Source organism: Borostomias antarcticus (assembly GCF_949987555.1).
Source record: "Borostomias antarcticus genome assembly, chromosome: 2".
Taxonomy (NCBI): domain Eukaryota; kingdom Metazoa; phylum Chordata; class Actinopteri; order Stomiiformes; family Stomiidae; genus Borostomias; species Borostomias antarcticus.
In genome coordinates this window covers 4,290,191-4,310,190 of record NC_140235.1, presented here as the reverse complement: position 1 = coordinate 4,310,190, position 20,000 = coordinate 4,290,191, and the positions used below count along the sequence as shown (strand labels likewise).

The following is a 20,000-nucleotide window of genomic DNA, read 5'->3' as shown; positions in this document are numbered from 1 at the left end:
ACGCACACACACACACACACACACACACACACACACACAGACTCTCACCCCTCCCCGCCTCCCGGGTTGCGTCCCTCCCCAGGTCCCTCGGCTGTCGACGGCGGGCGGCCTGAGCTCCCAACGGGCGGCGGCGGCGGCCCAGCAGCGGTCCAGCCAGGCGTCCTCGTCCTCGTCCACCCTCAGCCTGCTGTTCGGCAAGCGCAGCTTCTCCAGCGGCCTGGTCATCTCGGGCCTGTCGGCCGCCGAGGGGGGCAACACCACCGACACGCAGTCGTCCAGCAGCGTCAACATCGCCCTCGGGCCCTCGCACCGCTCCTGCAGCAGGGCCACTCAGGTACCGACCCCTGACCCCTGACTTCTAACCCCTCCCCCACATACACACACATACTGCTACTCTATACCCTGCTTTCTGTCCCCAGAGTTAAAACATAACATGGAGAAGCAGCGTTCAGTTTTTATGCTCCACATATCTGGAACAAACTTCCAGAAAAGTGCAGGTCTCACTTTAGTCTCTTCAGTCTTTTTGCCGCTGCTTTTTATTAAATGAAATATTTATTCTTACTTTATTCTTATAATTATTTATTCATACACTGCACTGTAACTTGTATTCCTGTATTTTATTTTAGTTTTAAATGTCCTTTTTTGCATTTCGTTTTATATGACCTTTTATGTGTTTCTTGCACTTTGTCTTGATGCTTTTAATGTCTCATGTAAAGCATTTTGAATTGCCTTGTTGCTGAAATGTGCTATACTAATAAACTTGCCTTGCCTTGCCTATAGAGGAATGTGTGTGTGCAGAAATGTCATGGAATGACGTTTGAATCCTTGTCTTTCTCTGTCCCCCCTCTCCCCTCCCATCACAGTGGACCTCGGAGGCCTATGAGAGTATAGACGCCACCTACTCCAACACAGCCATTGGTCCTAGAGACACTACGCAGTCAGGTGACCGAGGCTGCAGCCAAGGATTGGACAAAACCCAGGAAGACTCGGCCTCGGCTTCTGCCTCGGCGTCCCAGGAGCCACATACGGATCAGAAAACTGATTGAGAGGAGACACACACACACATGCGCACACACACAGACACATGGATCAAAAGACTGTATGAGACAACACACTCACACACACACACACACACGGAGCTTAAGACTGTATGAGGACAGACCCACCTGTCTGCTCCTCCTCCTCCTCCTCCTCTTCCTCTTCTCAAACACAGCATGGTGTCACCTGTCGTCTGAATGTCAATTAACTAACATGTCCACACACTGGAATAAACAGAGGATTTTTAAACCTGTTTTTTTATTCTGTGTGTTAAAGTTACAATATAGAGGGAGACCGCACTGAGTGTGGTGTGTTAATAAAGTTGTACAAAACCATAAACATAGACAAACCATACACACAACCGTTTTGATATGAGGGGATGTACTGTATAAAGTTGAATTGAGAGAATTAGGCTCCTTTTGGATTTTCTGCAACCATTTTGCAAAATGCAAGCATCATTCTTTCAGAGAAATCCCCAACCTGACGTGACGCTGTGTAAAGAAGCACATTTCACTTACAGTATTCGTCAATGTTAAATCAAAGATCCCCTTGAAGAAGAGAGCAAAGATGGAGGCCATTTTGGAGAATTCACATGGCGTCATAGACTTGTCCAGCAGTATCACACTGTCCTCCACCTCCTCACTCACAGGTAAAGCCCATCTGGTTGATCGAGGTTCATGATTGGGTAAAGGGTTCTTATGATGCTCATTCCGGGGGTCTGAGGTTCAACATTCACAGGTATTTCATATTTCTTTAGTTAATAGGTTACAGAATAGAGGTAGGCAGGTGGGGTGGGTATTTCAGTGTTAGCTCATAAAGACAATACAAGTTAGGAATTAACTTTACCTCATAATTTAAAACACCAGGCTGATCTCTAGTCTTGTCTCCACATGTATCAGGTAAATGGACTGTACTTATATAGCGCTTTTCCACCTTAGCGGCACTCAAAGCGCTTTACAATGGCCTCTCATTCACCCATTCACACACACACACACACCAATGGCAGCAGCTGCCATGCAAGGTGCTAACCTGCTCATTGGGAGCAATTTTGGGGTTAGGTGTTTTGCTCAAGGACACTTCGACATGTGGACAGTCAGAGCTGGGATTCATTGAACGACCCGCTCTACCAACTGAGCTAGAGCCGCCCCTCTATCAAGCATCAAACACACACACAAACACACACACACACACACACACACACACACACACACACCTCATAAAAACTCACAATCACATTGGAGGAAAAGTCTAAAAAGTGTTTATTGTAAGATGTTACATTTAGAATTGATTTATTTCTCTAGCAGCACTATTTAAATTACACATAGATATTCAAGGGCAGTTTACAATAGATTGGAATATTCTCTTATGCAAGATGTCATTGTGTAAACAAATAGAGACTGAACTTCACATCCAGATGTATCACAGTTCCACAAGCGCTAACAGAAAGGTGATCCATACATTATGTTAAGAAATATAAGTTAAACATGAATGAACACTGTCTTTTGAGTTATAAAAGAACTAATGAAATATAGACGAGTTAAAATAAATAAAACAAAAACAATACAAAACAATTAAAACCGCAAAAGTGAATCGTTTTTCTGTGGGTTTTTTTCTTCACACAAACGTTACAATTTCAGTATTACCTGATGGGAATATAGTCCACGTAATCCTTATAGATTTTACCATTCTGGTCTTAGGTGGGGAGCACATGTGTTCTCTGCTGAATGATAAATATCTCCCAGGTGTTCAGTGCTTGTCAAAATCTCCGGGACATGGGTTTGAATGTGATATCCCCATGAAAACTCCATGACAAATGTGTTTTTCACGTTTGCTCATGCGAAACAAATTTTCATGTCAGCATTAAGTGGAAAAGTCAAGGAGGAGGCCCACATTGCCTTTTTCAACTTCCATCTAACGAGGGCAACCCGGTGGCTAGAAGGGGTACAGCTACAGCCAGTGTAGAAGGACGGTAAAGGCTAGTTCCCATAAACGCAGAGGCCATTTAGGGTTAAGGTTAGGCTTAGGTATAGAGTTGGGTTAAGGTTAGGGTTAAGTTTAGGATTAGGGTTGGGGTTAGGGTTTGACTAGCCTGGGGCCTATTTTCTTTGCAGTTGTGGTTTCCGGTCTATGCGGATACTGTCCAAAAACACGCCTCCCCATAAACCTACGATGCGATGCGCCAAGAACTCCTTCTGCAATAGGCTCCTTTGTTTGATATGTCCCTGTTTTATTCTTATTCATAGTGACTGGTGAGAGGCTGCTCAATTTGGCATTTGTGTGTCAGGATACCAGCGGACTCTAGACCGGAAACCAAGCGAATAGACACCAGGCTGTGAGGTTGTCACTAGATGGGGTACAGCTACGTCCTTCCATAAATGCTAGCTTCCATAAATAACCCCAACCCTAAACCTAACCATAACCTTAACGCTAAATGGCCTCTGCGTTTATGGGAACTAGCCTTTACCGTCCTTCTACACTGGCCGTAGCTGTACCCCCATCTAGCCACAACCGGGCAACACAAGTCCATGATGACAGTGGGATGCAAACTGGTTTGTCTTTAAGAAAGTGCAAGAAAAGAAAAGCACAATATCTCCAGAGCAGAGAGGGCCGGGTCATCCTACTGTCTGTGTTTTGGCACATTCTAGAAGAAAAAGAGGCTTTAGGCAACAGGAGAACGTTCGGTAACTGCACCCTATCGGCATATTGGCTCCACTGCAGCTGCAGCATCAACCGTCAGCGTCGACCTTCTACAGTCAAAAATCAAGAAATTCTGCTAATGTCAGACGCTGGCGTCCAATGCGACGCAACGATTGCAGTGGAACTGCTGTCATTAATTAAAATTCATTTCTTTAGCCTCTGATGGTTGATGGTTGACACTGATGGCCGCAATGAAGCCAAGGGGTATCCTGGGAGTTCAGTGGCTTTCGTAATAACTAGTATCAGGTAGAATTGACCAGCTGGATCCAGGGTTCTCTAAACCTATAGTCTGCCGGGACTTCCCCAGGTCCTAAAGAGAGAAGGATATAGTAGAACTACTCTATTGAGGGGAACGTTTTTAGGAGAGGATAGATTTGTTCTATTGAGGAGAACATTCTCAGAAGAGAACTGCACCTTAGTAGAGTTAGGTTGATAAAACTACTGGGCTAGGGGGGAGGAGACTGGTACTGAAATTATTATCCTACTGTATTAATCTGATTTATACTAAATTGAGTGACTTGAAGCCTACTAATAAACATAATGTGTAGGCTAACTTTTTCTCTTGTTGAGCTACTAAATGATCTTGCCATGGAATAGTTATAAAGGTAGACATTAGAGGGGATGTAAATATTACACACGACTGCTCATATTCAAGTATGAGAGATTACCGACTACGCTTCAAATAGGACCATAATACTCTGATAGTTAGTTGGACATACAGGATATACTGTGATGACCCTGACTTGGATTAGATATCCTCCCTTGTTTGTATTGGTTTCGTTGATTCCCATATTTTAATTAATTAATTAATCTTTTAATTTGTTTATTGGTTGTAACTTGAGACATCATCTTTGGACCCCGCGAAGATGTAGAAGGGGTAGGCCTACAGCTATGGCCGGTGTACAGGGACGGCAAAGGCTAGTTCCCATTAACACAGAGGCCATTTAGCGTTAGGGTTAAGGTTAGGTTTAAGGTTAAGGTTAGGCTTAACTATAGGGTTGGGGTTAGGGTTTGACCGGTCTCTGCATTTATGGGAATGAACCTTCTACACCAAATGTAGCTGTACCCTATCTAGCCACTAGTTTGTAACAGATTAATTGATAGGACAGTTAGTTGTTAGTCGCTAACAATAATCATAAGTGTATAATTAATCTACCCAGACAGAACACACAATCATGAGTTAGTGGGGGGGCAGTTATATTTTGGCAAACCCCTTTTCGGCACAACACCTGCACATCAATCAGTCAACCTGTCATCGCCCATGTCATCACTGATTTGGACTCCACCCCCCCAAACAAGTCGACCAACGAGCTGGTACCATAGTTTAGGAATTATAATATGGATTCAGAATAGATTTATTATAGGGTTTAGATTTAGTATAGGTTTAGTATATTTAGTATAGGGTTTTATTTGAATTTATTAAGTTGTTGTGTGTTTGTTATTTTGTTTGTATTAAAGATGAGTTAGTATTGTTCTCCTGTCCCCAGTACTAGTTATTTTAATTGATAAGGTCGTAGTAGGAGTGCCAAGTGCGGTGGCCAGCCCTTGTAGATGAGTTAGTTAAGTATAGCTGGATAATATTACTTTAGGTTAAGAGGATTCTACAGCCCCCCTAGCTTGTAACCCCCGGTTACAAGGCTCATTCCATAACCTTGTCTTGACAAACAGAAAGAACCAAAAGTTGTTGCACAACAACCTCTCTGGATGCCCTCAAAAAGTGCTTGATATGAAATGGCCTATAGGTCATTAAAAGCAATTCAGTAAAATCATGCAACCGAGTTCTGTCACCTTGTCTGAACTGACCAACCATAACCTATTCTCATTAATATAAAGAGGGTTTCAGTCATTCAGGCAGTCTATGAGAACACACCCCAATAATTCAATATTCATATCCTCAATATTAGTGAAAGATACTAGAAGGAAAATATAAACCTCTCAAAAGAGTTCCAACATTACTAATTGTCTGCATACTGCAGTACTTTAATATATACTCATACAGTATTGTTTATGGTAAATAACTGAATTATTATTTCATTTAGCAAAAGCATGCTTAATAAAAAATATCACTTTCAATCACGCAATTGACTTTAAAAGAGTCGTTCTGTCTTGGGATGAGGCCCCTCACGACAGGGGGAGATAGGAGATCCAGGCATCGAAATCAATAAACGGAGTGATTGCCTTGCCAGTCTTGTGCGTTGAAAAAGATACTTCAACCAAACACCTGTACAAAATGATCCCTATCTCAAAAACATGACGCATATGTCAAGGGGGCCTCTCACAGAGGTAAGACAAACAAGGGTCCTTTGCTTCCTGTCCTACATTTCAGATTGAACCAATCAGGAGAGGGGCCAGGCCTGCTCTAGACCGAAAAGGTATTTCCCGGGCATTTCCATAAAACCCATGGCCATTCATCAATCTCATTTAACTACAGGAAAAATGTTAGGTACTGTATATACACAACATACACAAATACAGCAATGTGAGCTTGATTGAATGTGGCTACACTTGTATGTTTTATAAATAGTAATACATGTATCTTTGACTGTACACCATATGGCCAAGAAGAAATGTGGTGTGATGAAGATTCATGAGGCGGAATTCATTCCAGTTCACCTCAGTCATTATTAACCAGGTCTTCGTTATCATGGAGGTCCATCAGATCACTTCCCCCAAGGTCGTCAGCGTTGAGCGCAGTCATAATACTTGAGTACCTCAGTTACCATGACAACCTTTCTCCTGTCACCACAACCCTCGTCAGGAGTGGTCGCAGTGGTCATAAAAACGTGTTATAAACACGTTATAAGCATGTTATGGACGGCCAGGTAGAGGGATTCACAGGATCTGGCAATCAAGAGGTAGATATCTCTGCTAAAGTCTGGTGGTTTCAACATCTCTTCTAAGATAGCACGTCAGTGTGTGTGTGTGGAATGTGTGGGCAGGTGTGTAAATAGTGGGTGGTTGTGTTCAGGTATTTTCAGGTACATCTTCCAGTCATGAGTCATTCAGCCCAGATCTCAGAACACAGGAACAACAACACACATTTATTTGTTTATCATCAAGGTGCCTTTTTTCATCACCAAGGCGCATATATATATATATATATATATATATATATATAGATATACATATAGATATACTGCATATATATGCTATATATACATATATATCTGCATATATATATATATATATATATATATATATATATATATATATATATATACAAATATATATATATACAAATATATATATATATATATATATATATATACTATTTTACTCTGTATATTACTAGTTATAATATACACAAAAATAAGCATACATTTTTGCTGAATAAGATCGAAGAATATCAGCAGAGGGCAATGTACTGTAAACCTTGTTCCATCTAGCTGGTCTGAAAGGTACTGTACCTCAGCTCGACCCTTCTCCTCGTCTCCGCAGTAACAGATTTGCATAGGCAAAATGGATTAGCCCTTAGACAGTGTATTTCCTGAATTCTTTATAGAGATCTAAAAATCTAGTTCAGCTGAACACATTTCAACAAAAACAAAGAAAAACAAAAAAGTCGACTCGGCTAATCTCTCTCAACCCCTTCAGTACATGTATGTTTCTGTGCACATTTTGTTTACAGTGTTAGGCTTCAAGTAGATCTAAAAAACAATGTGTACACTTGACGACTATGATGTGAAATAAATTAACCAACATGAGAGGTAGTGAAACATCCTACAGACAGATTCTGTACAGAAGAGCCCAGCGCGCAGACCGGGTCGTGACCTTCGGGCCCGTCGTCACGTACTTCTCTTCTACGCCTCTTCGTCAATAAAACCATAGCCGCAGTTCTACTCGTCAGCCCCTCGTTCTGTATTCAAAAAAGTCCGAAAGTTCTAAACCGACGACGCGGCGTCGCTCGCTTAACGTCATTGCTTGTAAAAAAAATCCCACGCTTGAAATGCTGACTAAATAAACCGCCACCAGCTCTTTCCTCGCCGTCAATAAAAATCTCAATGTCAGTCAAAGTCAAGAGGATGTGTGACGTGCAGAACGCTGGCCTATTGCTCGTCCCCTTGCTGTCCAAACACAAGCCCAAGTCTTCAAAGGTCCGAGTCCTAATCGTTCTGAGGTGTTTGTTAGGCTGAGACAGTGAGCTAACGTAGGCCTAAACCTCGGTCCTAGGTAACTCCGCCCCTTCCGGGACGACTGCCAGGCCACCATATTTGTAAACTTGGTATCGATGGCACCTTGATTTCATGGCCTGCTTGGTGGAACACTCAGGGGCGGCTAAGCTACAGGAGAACACTGCTGCGATCGGGTCTAGGGGGTCACCTGTCTGAAAAGACGCAAGGCCGAGTTCCTCGAAAAGCTACATATTATCTGACCGCTGTGGTGCATGCACCGACCTTCATCATCTCAATGGATCGCAATGGATCTAGTCCTCTGAATCAACATGTACCTCATGAGCGTTTTATTGCCAGTGGACATAGGCCTACTGTACATACTGTACACCCACCTAGGCATTAGTGTCGGTGGGAAAACCACATAGGGAAACTTACTGTACAATTGTTGTTGGATGTTTAAATGGCTGTCATCGCTAAGTTATACAGTACTTTCACCGGCGTGGCTGAGCACAAAAGCAAAAGACTAGTCATATAATCCAATTGCACTTCAATAGTGTGTGTGTGTGTGTGTGTGTGTGTGTATCCGGGGAACTATGGACTGGCCTTGGCAACTTGAGCTTCAGGTAGATTGGCTCGGTGGCAACATCAACATTACACTCACACTGAGGCGTGGCACTGTTTCAACTCTTCACTAACCGAACGATCCCGCCGCGCACAAAAGGTTATAGGTTAGCTACCCCTCGGGAACGCGGTCTCTCTACGAACTAGTCTCTCTCTCTTAAGTGATAGAGGACTAATGCACTCACTACTGCACACATCAGACAGGACAGAGTCCTTTGCGTTTAGATGTGGTCTTTCTCATAAACTTCACACACACACACACACACACATCAAATATTCATGTCGGGGCAATGTCAGGACCCTCTTCGAAATGTTCTCATAAGTGTGTACAATACAGTATGTTGCACACATCATAATAATGAATGCATGCTGGCAACATTACGAATAAAATAAACCCCGCCCCCTCCTCTAGTCTCCAGAGTGTGTATTGGCCAGTTTTGGGGCTGGACAAAAGGGGGTGAGCAGGAGTGTCGAAGTCCCTTAGCTAGTCACCGGAGAACCCAACGCCTGCCTGGCTCACGAAACACACGCACGCAAGCAAACATACATGCACACACACACACACGCACACATTTACATACACACACCGTTGGTAGACTAGAGGAGACTACGGACCTCCACGTCTGCCAGTACAGTGGGCTGGTGCAGTACCAAGGTGCCGGTTCTACTGGGCTGGCCAATCAGGGACTGACCCAGCGGTCAGTCCACAGTAGCCACACCCCCCTCCAACACCAGACACCTGGCCCCGAAATATAAACACACCATCTTCTCATACATAACCTCAGAAAACAAGGCAACGTGATTACCATGTGTATATTATAATATATATATACAATTAGAAAACTAAAAAGTAAACTGTCCGGGCTCTCGTCGTCTCGAGAGCTCGAGAGCTGATAATGATTTATTGTCTTAAGTGTTTAGATTTATTTTCTCCAGCAGTGTGTCCCCCACTACCCTACCCTACCTGTGCTTGAGTTGGGGGGGGGGGGAGGAGGGGGAGGGAGGGGGGGGGGGGGGGGTTAAAGCGTGGTTAGCAGCCCGTTCACATATATGTACTGTAAAGGCATTGTGATTTTTTTTTTTTTTCCTCTCTCGGTGGAAAGTAAAAGTTTGTTAAAACGTGTAGCTGCCCAACCACAATTCTAGCCCTTACTTCTCCCGCACATAGAATTGTCAAGAAGGAAAGTGGACGTGGACGGACGTTTGGGACGGACGGGTGCTGCCGACGGCCTGACGGTCTTCTCAGTGAGACGAGGACGAGCTGAAACGAGTCTGTTCTCGCTCGACGTGAGAGGGGGGGGCGGGGGGGGGGGGGGGGCGGAGCTAGCGTGCAAAGTGCCCCCCCTCCACCGGTCGGAGGAGAAAAGAGATAGATACATTTGAATATTCCTAGAACCTTTTGCAGTCGGCGGCTTGAAGAACGTCAAACTGAGAGATCAGAGAGAGAGAGAGAGAGAGAGAGAGAGAGAGAGAGAGAGAGAGAGATTTCCAGAACCTTTCATGCACAGCCAGGGGGTTCTAGAAGGTTCTAGAAGGATTGAGCCCTACAGCCTCAGTCACACAGCAGCCATGTCGGATGTGGACTGTAAAAAAAACAACTTGGGTCTGAGGCGTGGTGTAGAGATCTGAGACAGAAGAGAGAGAGAGAGAGAGAGAGAGAGAGAGAGAGAGAGAGAAAAGGGGAGAGGAGAGGAGTGCTGTGGACAGTACAGTACAGAAGTAGTGGGTTTGTCCTTTCAGTCCTTCTCTCAGTCCAAGTAGCCTGAGAGGTCTGGTGCTGGTCCACACAGTCAGTCAGACAGACAGACAGACAGGCAGACAGACAGACAGACAGACAGACAGGCAGACAGACAGACAGACAGACAGGCAGGCCAGCACTCACTTCCACCAATTCACTCCTTCTTTATCTCCGTGTCTTTTTTTTTTTTTCAATAAAAGGAGAGATCAAACCCTTGTCCGTCTCCGTCCGTCAGGGTGGGCGGTAGTAGAAGTAGAGGTCTCGGAGGGACGCCGGCGAGGGGGTCAGGGGGGTCGGCGGGAGAGGGACACCCTGGCCCTCTAGGTCTCCAGGCAGGAGCGCCTCCTGCTGTCCAGGAGGTCTCTGTAGACGGAGGAGTTGAGGAAGCGGGGGTAGGAGTCGCGGTGCATCAGCGTGTAGATCTGCAGCTGCGCCTCCTCGTACATCAGGTTGCTGGGCTCGTCCAGGGTCTGGTTGATGCCTTCTCTCACCCGCGAGTCCAGGCTCACCTGGGCGGGGCAAGCACGCTTTCATATGGGGGATGGGAACTCTCTGGGTTCATGTTCTCACGGCTATTCATTCATCCATTCACTCAATTCATTTACTCACACAACATCAGCGTGTAGGGCACGTGGTTCTAGTAAATCCACACAACATCAGCGTGTAGGGCACGTGGTTCTAGTAAATCCACACAACATCAGCGTGTAGGGTACGTGGTTCTAGTAAATCCACACAACATCAGCATGTAGGGTACGTGGTTCTAGTAAATCCACACAACATCAGCATGTAGGGTACGTGGTTCTAGTAAATCCATACAACATCAGCGTGTAGGGTACATGGTTCTAGTAAATCCACACAACATCAGCATGTAGGGTACGTGGTTCTAGTAAATCCATACAACATCAGAGTGTAGGGTACGTGGTTCTAGTAAATCCACACAACATCAGCATGTAGGGCACGTGGTTCTAGTAAATCCACACAACATCAGCGTGTAGGGTACGTGGTTCTAGTAAATCCACACAACATCAGCGTGTAGGGTACGTGGTTCTAGTAAATCCACACAACATCAGCGTGTAGGGTACGTGGTTCTAGTAAATCCACACAACATCAGCGTGTAGGGTACGTGGTTCTAGTAAATCCACACAACATCAGCGTGTAGGGTACGTGGTTTTAGTAAATCCTGTAAAAATACTGGCTTGAGTGTTTTTTTTGTTGTTTTTTTTTTAAAATATTCTAGTCATTAGCGGGGGGTTATTGGGGGTTTTGTTGTACCCTGGGTGGTGTGTATGTGTTTTGCAAATCGGACCGATACCGATATATTAAAAAACGACTAACATCGGCCGATACCGATATGACTGCCGATATATCGAGCATCCCTAATGGAAGCTACTGGAAAAAAAGACGACTTTCCCATTAATTATTGACGTCCTGTCAATGTTCTACTTGCTCATCCTCAAAGTGGAGAGAGAGCGGACGACCGTTCGTTCCGTTGCGCAGTGTATCGCTGCGCAGAGTAAACAAACCTATTATATATACCTAAATCTATTAATACATCCATGAAACAAACACAGACACAAAAATCCTCCATTCTGAAGCAGCGGCAGCAATAATGTAAAACGTGCGTAACGGAAACCCTGGGTCCTCCCTCCCTCCCTCCCTCCCTCCCTCCCTCTCTCCCTCTCTCCCTCCCTCTCTCCCTCCCTCCCTCTCTCCCTCCCTCTCTCCCTCCCTCTCTCCCTCCCTCCCTCCCTCCCTCCCTCCATCCGTACCTCTTTAGGGGACAGTATGGAGACGTAGTCTTCGTAGATGATCCTGGCCTTCTCGTCCACGGTGGTGGGGTTGGTCTCCTTCTGCAGGTCCTCACAGGCCAGCCAGAACAGCAGGTTCTCCTCGCTGTACTCCGAGCGCAGGAACTCGCGGAACAGCTCCCTCCCCTCCGTCGAGCGCATCATCATCTCGAAGCTCCGCGCCCAGGACACCAGCTCCTCCAGACTGGGGTGCCTGGACACACGCACGCACGCACGCACGCACGCACGCACGCACGCACACACACACACACACACACACACACAATAGTTCATTATTGTTTATCGTTTATGGTGTCTTATAATCCCGTAAGGGATGGGTCCTCGGACATGACACGAAAATAAACTTTCATTCATTCACACACGCAAGGAACAACATGAACTTCTGTGAGTAGTTGGGTCACCAGGGTCATCACTTAGCTAAAAATAACATGGTTCCTCACACACAACCAGCATGTGAGCAGGATGGGTTTCAAACAGGCCCGTCTGGGAGATATGCGAGCGAAATATCAGCTATAAAATGTGGGTTTATAGTTGATTTTAGCATGAGGATATGGGGATTTATCACACAGTATTTTTATTTTCTCCCTTATCTTTTCAGGTGCTGGTGTCTCTTTTGCTCCTGCTGTTGGTCTCACTTACAGAAACCTGTAGCACACTAATACTGCGAGTTGATAAAAATGTTGCAGACAATTGTGGCACTCGGTTCGACAGTGAGCCTAAAGGGCATTTGAGCAAAAAGACTGATGCATTTAGCATGTCCTGGTGTGTCAACCTCCTTAAAGGAATCTGACAATGGGCACGTGTGCAAAGTTGAGAAATCTACTCTTTATAGTTTCACTAGTAGCACTAACCAGACCCTTAGCTAGCTAGCTACCCTTAGAGATAGACATACTGTAGCGAACACAACTACTAGGTAGCTACTGTAGTCTACCGCTAATCGCTAGGGACTACCCACTGAATCATATGGCTTGGAAGCTAGGCTAATAGTAGCAACATATAAGTACAATAGGTGTGTAAGAGGAAGGATCCGGATAGTACTTCTTGAAGACGTGAGTTTTGAGCCCGCAGCGAAAGATAGGCACCGACTCTGTTGTCCTGACATCAGTGGGCAGTTCGTTCCACCACTGCGGGGCCCAGACAGAAAAAAGCCGTGACCGTGTCGATCGACCGCAGGGGCTTCGGAGTGACGGGGCGACCACAAGCTCTGGCGGACACCGCAGAGCGTCTTAGTGACTCCCAAAATGCCAAGACCCTGCTGCTCCGTGCATGGCCTTAAGCACCGCCTCCCGCAGACCTTCGGAGACCACCACCTCCAGCCTCTCCGACCCCCCCGGTCCTTGCTCCTTCCACGCCCGCAGCAGCACACCGTCCCGAACCTAGACCTCAGTCCTGCCACCCATGGTGGTCGCTGCTGTGCCTCCACCCACCGGAGAGCGGGCTGAACAGGCTGCGTCCTGCCCCCCCCCCGGCGTTGCCTCCACGGCGCACCATCATCTGCTGCCCGCAACTCCCGGCAGATGAGCCCCTCTTCCCGTGGCCCTGGGGCGCAGCCCTCCTTCACCCCATGCAGGTCTCTCTCTCAGGTCTCCCTCCGCTCACAGTAGGGGCACTTCTTACACAGTCCAAAGCTTCTCCTTCTTCGTGTGGGTTTCGATGTTTCTCTCCCCTCCAGGCTCAGGGCCGAGGGGCTATCCTTTTACCACCCCGAGCCTGGGTGAGGGGGTCACCCGGGTTATATATCCGGGCACACCTCCAGGAGCCATGTGACCGTTTCGTCATCCACAGGCCTTGCATTCCATTGGGTGTCTGATATTTCCAGTCCAGTCCAAAGCTGAGGACCCCCTGCCACAACCCCTGCCCAGCGCAGAGAGCTGTCTCGGGGCTGGCCTCTGGGGAGAGAGGTACCTGCTAATAGCCACCGCGGAGGTCCAAGGAGGAGAACCAGGAGAACCCTGAGACCAGGTTCCAGGGACTCGTCAACGCGTGGCACTGGGTACGAGTCTTTCTTGGTCACATTATTAGTCGGTGGAGAGCCACGGGTCGTCCACATTCTTCTTAGGGATCATGACCAGGGCAGCTGCCCAGGGGCTGTGGGAGGGCTTGATGATGTCGGCCTGCTGCGCGCTCCACACAGCTCTGTCACACGCCTGCCGACAGGCCGGAGGGACGCGGCGGGGGCGATGCCTGAGGGGCCGTGCGTCCCCCGTGACTATCATGTTTCTCTAGATGAGTCCTCCCCACCTCCTCCTCACTCATGGCAAAACTTCAAGATTCAAGATCTGTTTTATTTGCCATGTATATGTTTCACACATTTTGACTAGGGTCAAGGCATACGCTGTTGCAGACGACATAACACCGGGCTCACACGCTTGCGTTTGATGCGTGTCCGTCAACGTATGGCCGAAGGCGTGTCTGCCGCACGCAACAACAACAAATCACATTGTCCGAAACTGTGCTCGCAACAGCCAGTAGATTTTCCGAACCTGCTAGCGCGCACTTTTTTGAAAATCCACCAGGCTTTTCGTTTAGTGCTGTCATGGATGCTAATCTGGTCGAATGTGTGGCGATCGTCTATGCATTGTGGTTGAGGCAACGTGAACGTGGTGCCCGCAGGTATTGGGTACATCCTATCCTGCAAACAAACAGCGATTGTCCTCCATCTTGGTATCGGAAAATTTGAAAATCCCGCCTTTCGATGACGTCTTTCTCCGTCAAGACATCTGATTGGTCGGCAGCTCCAGCAACGCATCTGAAAGTTGAACATTTCTCAACTTTCGACGCTAGCAACGCAGGCAACGCAACGCACCGGGACAACAACGGAACCAGAATGCCATTTGGCTGCAGCCATTGAAAGTGAATGGCATCCGTCAATGTTGACGCATCAAACGCAAGCGTGTGAGCGGCCCGTAAGACAGGGTGCAGGACAGGAAAGGGCAGTGCAAAGACATGGCTGCTGTGCCTCCACCCACCGGAGAGCGGACTGAATGGGCTGCGTCCTGCCCCCCCGTTGCCTCCACGGCGCCCCGTCGTCCGCTGCCCCCAACTCCCGGCAGATGAGCCCCTCTTCCCGTGGCCCTGGGGCGCAGCCCTCCTTCACCCCATGCAGGTCTCTCTGAGCGGCCCATACTGATGAATCTTGAGAGAAATGTCTTGTTTGTTCATGTGTTTTGTAGTAGGGACACTGAGCTAGAGAGACCAGACGTTTGCCTGTGTGTGCGTTGGGGCAGAGGCCTTAGGGAGAAGGTGTCGGTAAGGGTCACCCTTGAGTGATGTAGCTGGTGAGGTTATGTTCACAAGCCTAGGGAGTCACATTCTTCCGGGGTAAGATCCAGACCGCTAGATTGACGGACCTGTCTGAGTGCACTATCCTGGACAGATAGGAGGTGTCTCGGATGGCTGGATATCTTACAAGGTGTCACAGTGGATATCTCTGGCGAGTAGAATGGCGCCCTTGGTGACCTTTATCTCATAAATTGGCTGGCAGAGGGGGTAGAGGAGTACCTATAGAATGACACAAAGACCTTGGAGCTGATTTGGAGAAGGGCAGCCAGGCAGAACAGGCAGGCAGAGAGGGACGTAGACCACGCTGAGTGTCCATTGTTCGCTGAACTTCTGTAATAAACCTGAGTCTGTCCCCGCTTCCTATCCTGTGTTGGAGTGACTTCTTCAGTGAATTCTTCAGCGATTCGTCATTTCTCAAGAGAGACCATTAACATCGTGGTTCTAGTTAGGTGGTGCTGCACCCCTTTATTGGACTACAACACAGAACAACAAATTGAATTATTGAATTATCTTTCTCTGATTCATTCTTTGAGACACACATAGGGGCACCCTATTAAATCCATGTTGAAGAACTTTGTTTGCACCTCCAACCCACTGTCATAGAATGTGTGAGTAGCGCATGACATCATTGTAAGCAAAAGATTTAGACTCAGAGTATCGAGTGCTACTGTACCTTTCCATTTATTTTCCTCTGTATCAGAGCTGAAGTACTGTCTTTATAGAAATAGATATACTTGAAAATGATCAGATTCCATGCCCCTCCCAAACTCATATAGGCCCCTCCTGGAGGAAATATTAGGGACGAAGATATTGAATTATCCTTCTTTGATTGATTGTATTGACTCAGAGTACTACCTTTCCCTTTAGCCTTTATTTCCCTCTGTGTCAGAGCAGAAGTAGGCTGTCTTTAGAAATAGATGTACAGTACTTGAAATATACTGAGAAATGATCAGATGTCATGACATTCACTCACACACACACACTAGCCCTCATTTATCCAAGGAGCGCAGGTCCAAGCGCAGATCCGAGCGCAGAAATGATGGTACGACAGCGTCCACGTGTGATCTATCAAACATTCGTACGCCGCCAATCCCATCGTACGGATGATCGGGCGGTGCGGATGAAAACAATCGTCATTTAAATATCACGCCCCTACATATTCTGGCCTCGCCCCTGTAGTTTACGGCACGGAGATGCGAAATACGGCCAAACACAATAAATCTCTCTGACTCTCGTCCAATAGAAACTCTTCACTCTTCATGGAAAGATCCTGGAAGACCATGCATTTTATAATTTTATTTTCAAGGGGTAGTTCACACATGTTAATTCACACAATCAGACAGTGTGCTAGCTAGGCAGCTTTGTGTTTAATTGTGTAGCCTATCCAAAAACCATTGCACATTACTGTCAATTTGAGGATTTATAATAATAATAATAATAATAATAATAATAATAATACAACTTTATGTTACCTTCCATACAGAAACATCTATTATCGTGACAATGAATAACAAAGTAACAAAATCTCAAAGTAGAGCTAACACCTGTGTGAATGTAAAATATCCTATTTCAACCAGTAGGCCTATAGAATGTTCTAGTTTTTGATTTGGTAGGGTACTTCCAGCCCTCTAGTTTATCATGGTACAAAATAGATTTTATAAAACCAAATTGGAAATGGTTAATTTTCGAAATGTTATAGAGGTAGAACGCTTATTTGAAAGTGAAAGTCAGTTCGCCTTACTTTGTTAGCAGCCATACAAACCGTACACAAGCTAAACTGCGCTACTTCGCTGTCTTCTTTGACTATATTTATTTGCCCAGGGACTGCGGGTGGAAATTAGCTGTTTAGCTATAACCTTGTACAGTGCATCTCTCCCTATTCTATAGGGTAAATGTCTACTGTACCTTGTCCCTGTCTTAAAAATAAATAAAATCAATCAATCAATCTTGCAATCTAGTTAACGTTACCTTTAGGGGCTGTGTCTACTGTAGATAAACTTAGCCACTATAGCAACATAGCTAGGTAGTCTAGTTGGCTTAAAGTGCTAGCTAGACAGCTGATATACAGTACATGTAACTAGCATAGCGAAACATAATGGCCGGGTTTCCCGAAAAATAACCTTCTTTAGGAACCCTTTGTATGGGAGTTAAGAAGTACTTTGGAGTCAAGTGCTTCTTAACCCGTTCGGGAAACCCGGCCAATGAGAGTGCAGGCTCCAAACACTGCTTTTCTTTTTGTCTTTTGACTTGTTGTCTTTTGACAACTCAGAAGACGTTCTCTCATTTCATTCCCGTGATACTCTGGAAACTATTCGCTTTACAGTTGTGGTTTCTGCTCTGTGCTCCCAAAAAGGGGCATCATGTCTACAATGAGGCAAGTTTCTTCAAAAACATCTTGGAAAACTTTGCGTGGTACAGCATGTCCATGTCTTATTCTAACTCGCAGTGACTGGAACGACAACACTGCGGCGTGACCGGATCTAGTTTCGGAGAAATCCAGACTTTGACAAACGCCGCCAGGCCAAAACGTTGTCTAAATAAATCGCCCAGCATCGAGAGCTTGAGTGTCCCATTTCTTTTTCTTTTTCTAGTTTTGGAGTAGACCAGAAAACGAGCTCCTCCCCCGAGGACGCAAATTTACCTGTGAATCTGTTCTTGCAGACCCAGCCCCCATTTCAAAAACTCTCCGGATCTACACCAATCACACACATGACCTATTTTGGATTAAAAGCGGACATTTTCGCCTAAAGGTGACTAGTTTGCACCCCTGTCCCCGGCTGGGGTTTAAATATGGCCGTGACCCAGGCCCGCCAGCGCACCGCCCCGGTGGACTGACCCACAGGCGTGGAGATGGTCAGGTGACTTACTGCTCGTCTGTGTCTTCAATACTGTCCATCTTAGTGCACGTCTGTCGCTCTGTCCTCTCCAGACGGTCCTCGCTCCTGCAACAGGACATCATACAGGACCGTTACTAAGGCAACACATCAGCAGTTTGCCCTTGTTTATAGAATCGTTAGACTTTCCTCCAGATCTGTCCCTCGGGTCGCAACTGCTAGCAGTGTGGGAGGGACAGGGACATTAACTCCTTGTGACTTCAGACTACCTCAGAGCTCTGCAGGCATCTGACTGGCACATTTGGGTGTAGGTTACTGTCCCTTTAGCTACGCTGTGCGTGGTGTACAGTGCTGTGTGTGAACCCTCTACCCCGGCCCTCATGTGCTCCAGCCTGCGGCCTGACTAGCTAACGAGCCTCCCTCTCCAGCCTCCTTCCCCAGCCTCCCTCTCCAGCCTCCTCCCCCAGCCTCCCTCTCCAGCCTCCTTCCCCAGCCTCTCTCTTGTCTCCTCCCACAGCCTCCCTCTCCAGCCTCCTTCCCCAGCCTCCCTCTCCAGCCTCCTTCCCCAGCCTCCCTCTCCAGCCTCTCTCTCGTCTCCTCCCACAGCCTCCCTCTCCAGCCTCCTTCCCCAGCCTCCTCCCCCAGCCTCCCTCTCCAGCCTCCTCCCACAGCCTCCCTCTCCAGCCTCCTCCCCCAGCCTCCCTCTCCAGTCTCCTCCCACAGCCTCCCTATTCAGCCTCCTCCCACAGCCTCCCTCTCCAGCCTCCTTCCCAGGCCTCCACCCCCAGCCTCCTCCCCCAGCCTCCCTCTCCAGCCTCCCCCTCCAGCCTCCTTCCCCAGCCTCCCTCCCCAGCCTCCCTCTCCAGCCTCCCCCTCCAGCCTCCTTCCCCAGCCTCCTCCCCCAGCCTCCCTCTCCAGCCTCAGGAAGGCCGCAGCCTCCCTCCTCAATCTCCGTCTCCATCTCATCTGTAACCCACTGTCCCAGCCTCCGTCTGTAGCCGTGTCCTGACCGTTCTCCTACCACCCCCTTACCCACCTACCCCCCACACACACACAGTCCTCCTGGACCTCACACTGATCTGACACCGCCTCTGGCCACCAGAGGGCGCCTTTAAAAGGTCCAGAGCAGACCAGCAGACTCATAAACCTGGCGCCAACATGGTCGGCTGAACTATCTGAGAGGAGAGACAACCGGCAGAGAACTGCACGATTAGGCCCATGTGCTACAGTGGGAAATACGACGACTCTAGGCCTAACTCTACAGTTCATCATGGCCCAACTCTACGGTTCACAGGCTGCAAATGAGACCCGGCTTAGCAGCAGCCACACAAAGAGTCGGTGGCAGAGCCACCGCGTCTTTATCTGCGACCACATATGACAAGTCCTTCCTCCCTGCTCCGCTCCGCTCCGCGCTGAGGAGTCTATTTTTGAATATTCACTTCCTCCCCGTCCGTGTCTCCATCAAAGTGTCCATTGTGCCGGAGTAACGGGCCGACTAGCCACGGGCTCCCAGCCTGCTCCCGACTCTCTAAATATACAGCATGCTCTTCACAGCTGTTTTGCATGTGATGTGATGATGGAAATAGCTGCTTCTCCACCAGATAAGACCGCAGCCAAGCTCGGGGGGGGGGGGGGGGGGGGGGGGGGGGCTGGCGGGAGGCAGCGGAAGCGAGGGAGTTGGGGGTGGGCGGGGGGGGGTGAGGGGGTTCGAATGGAGGCGGGGAGAGAGCAGGGAGGAGGACTGGATCGGCTAGGGGGGGGGGGAGTGAGGAGGAGGGAGGCTGGCGAAACACAAACAAGAGGCTTGTCCTGCCTGGCTGCTGCCCTCTCAATGTTGCCATTATCTCCAGAAATATTAGCGCACTTAGAC

General features: G+C 47.6%; 2 protein-coding genes across 2 annotated transcripts in view; one reads left to right on the top strand and one right to left on the bottom strand.

Annotated features, from left to right (window-relative positions):
- Nucleotides 1–1,046, top strand: part of pcnx2 (pecanex 2) — a gene marked incomplete at both ends in the record, with an annotated part of 26,220 nt that extends 25,174 nt beyond the window's left edge. The window contains 2 exon segments of the mRNA XM_084461390.1: nucleotides 83–334; nucleotides 864–1,046. Coding sequence (XP_084317516.1) covers nucleotides 83–334; nucleotides 864–1,046 — 435 coding nt within the window.
- A 9,480-nt stretch (nucleotides 1,047–10,526) lies between these two features.
- Nucleotides 10,527–20,000, bottom strand: part of rgs17 (regulator of G protein signaling 17) — a gene marked incomplete at its 3' end in the record, with an annotated part of 14,390 nt that continues 4,916 nt past the window's right edge. The window contains exons 3-5 of the mRNA XM_084456969.1: nucleotides 18,164–18,238; nucleotides 11,976–12,207; nucleotides 10,527–10,715 (exon numbers count right to left, since the gene is read on the bottom strand). Of these exons, the coding sequence (XP_084313095.1) occupies nucleotides 10,527–10,715; nucleotides 11,976–12,207; nucleotides 18,164–18,238 (496 nt within the window). The remainder of the gene's footprint in view (nucleotides 10,716–11,975; nucleotides 12,208–18,163; nucleotides 18,239–20,000) is intronic.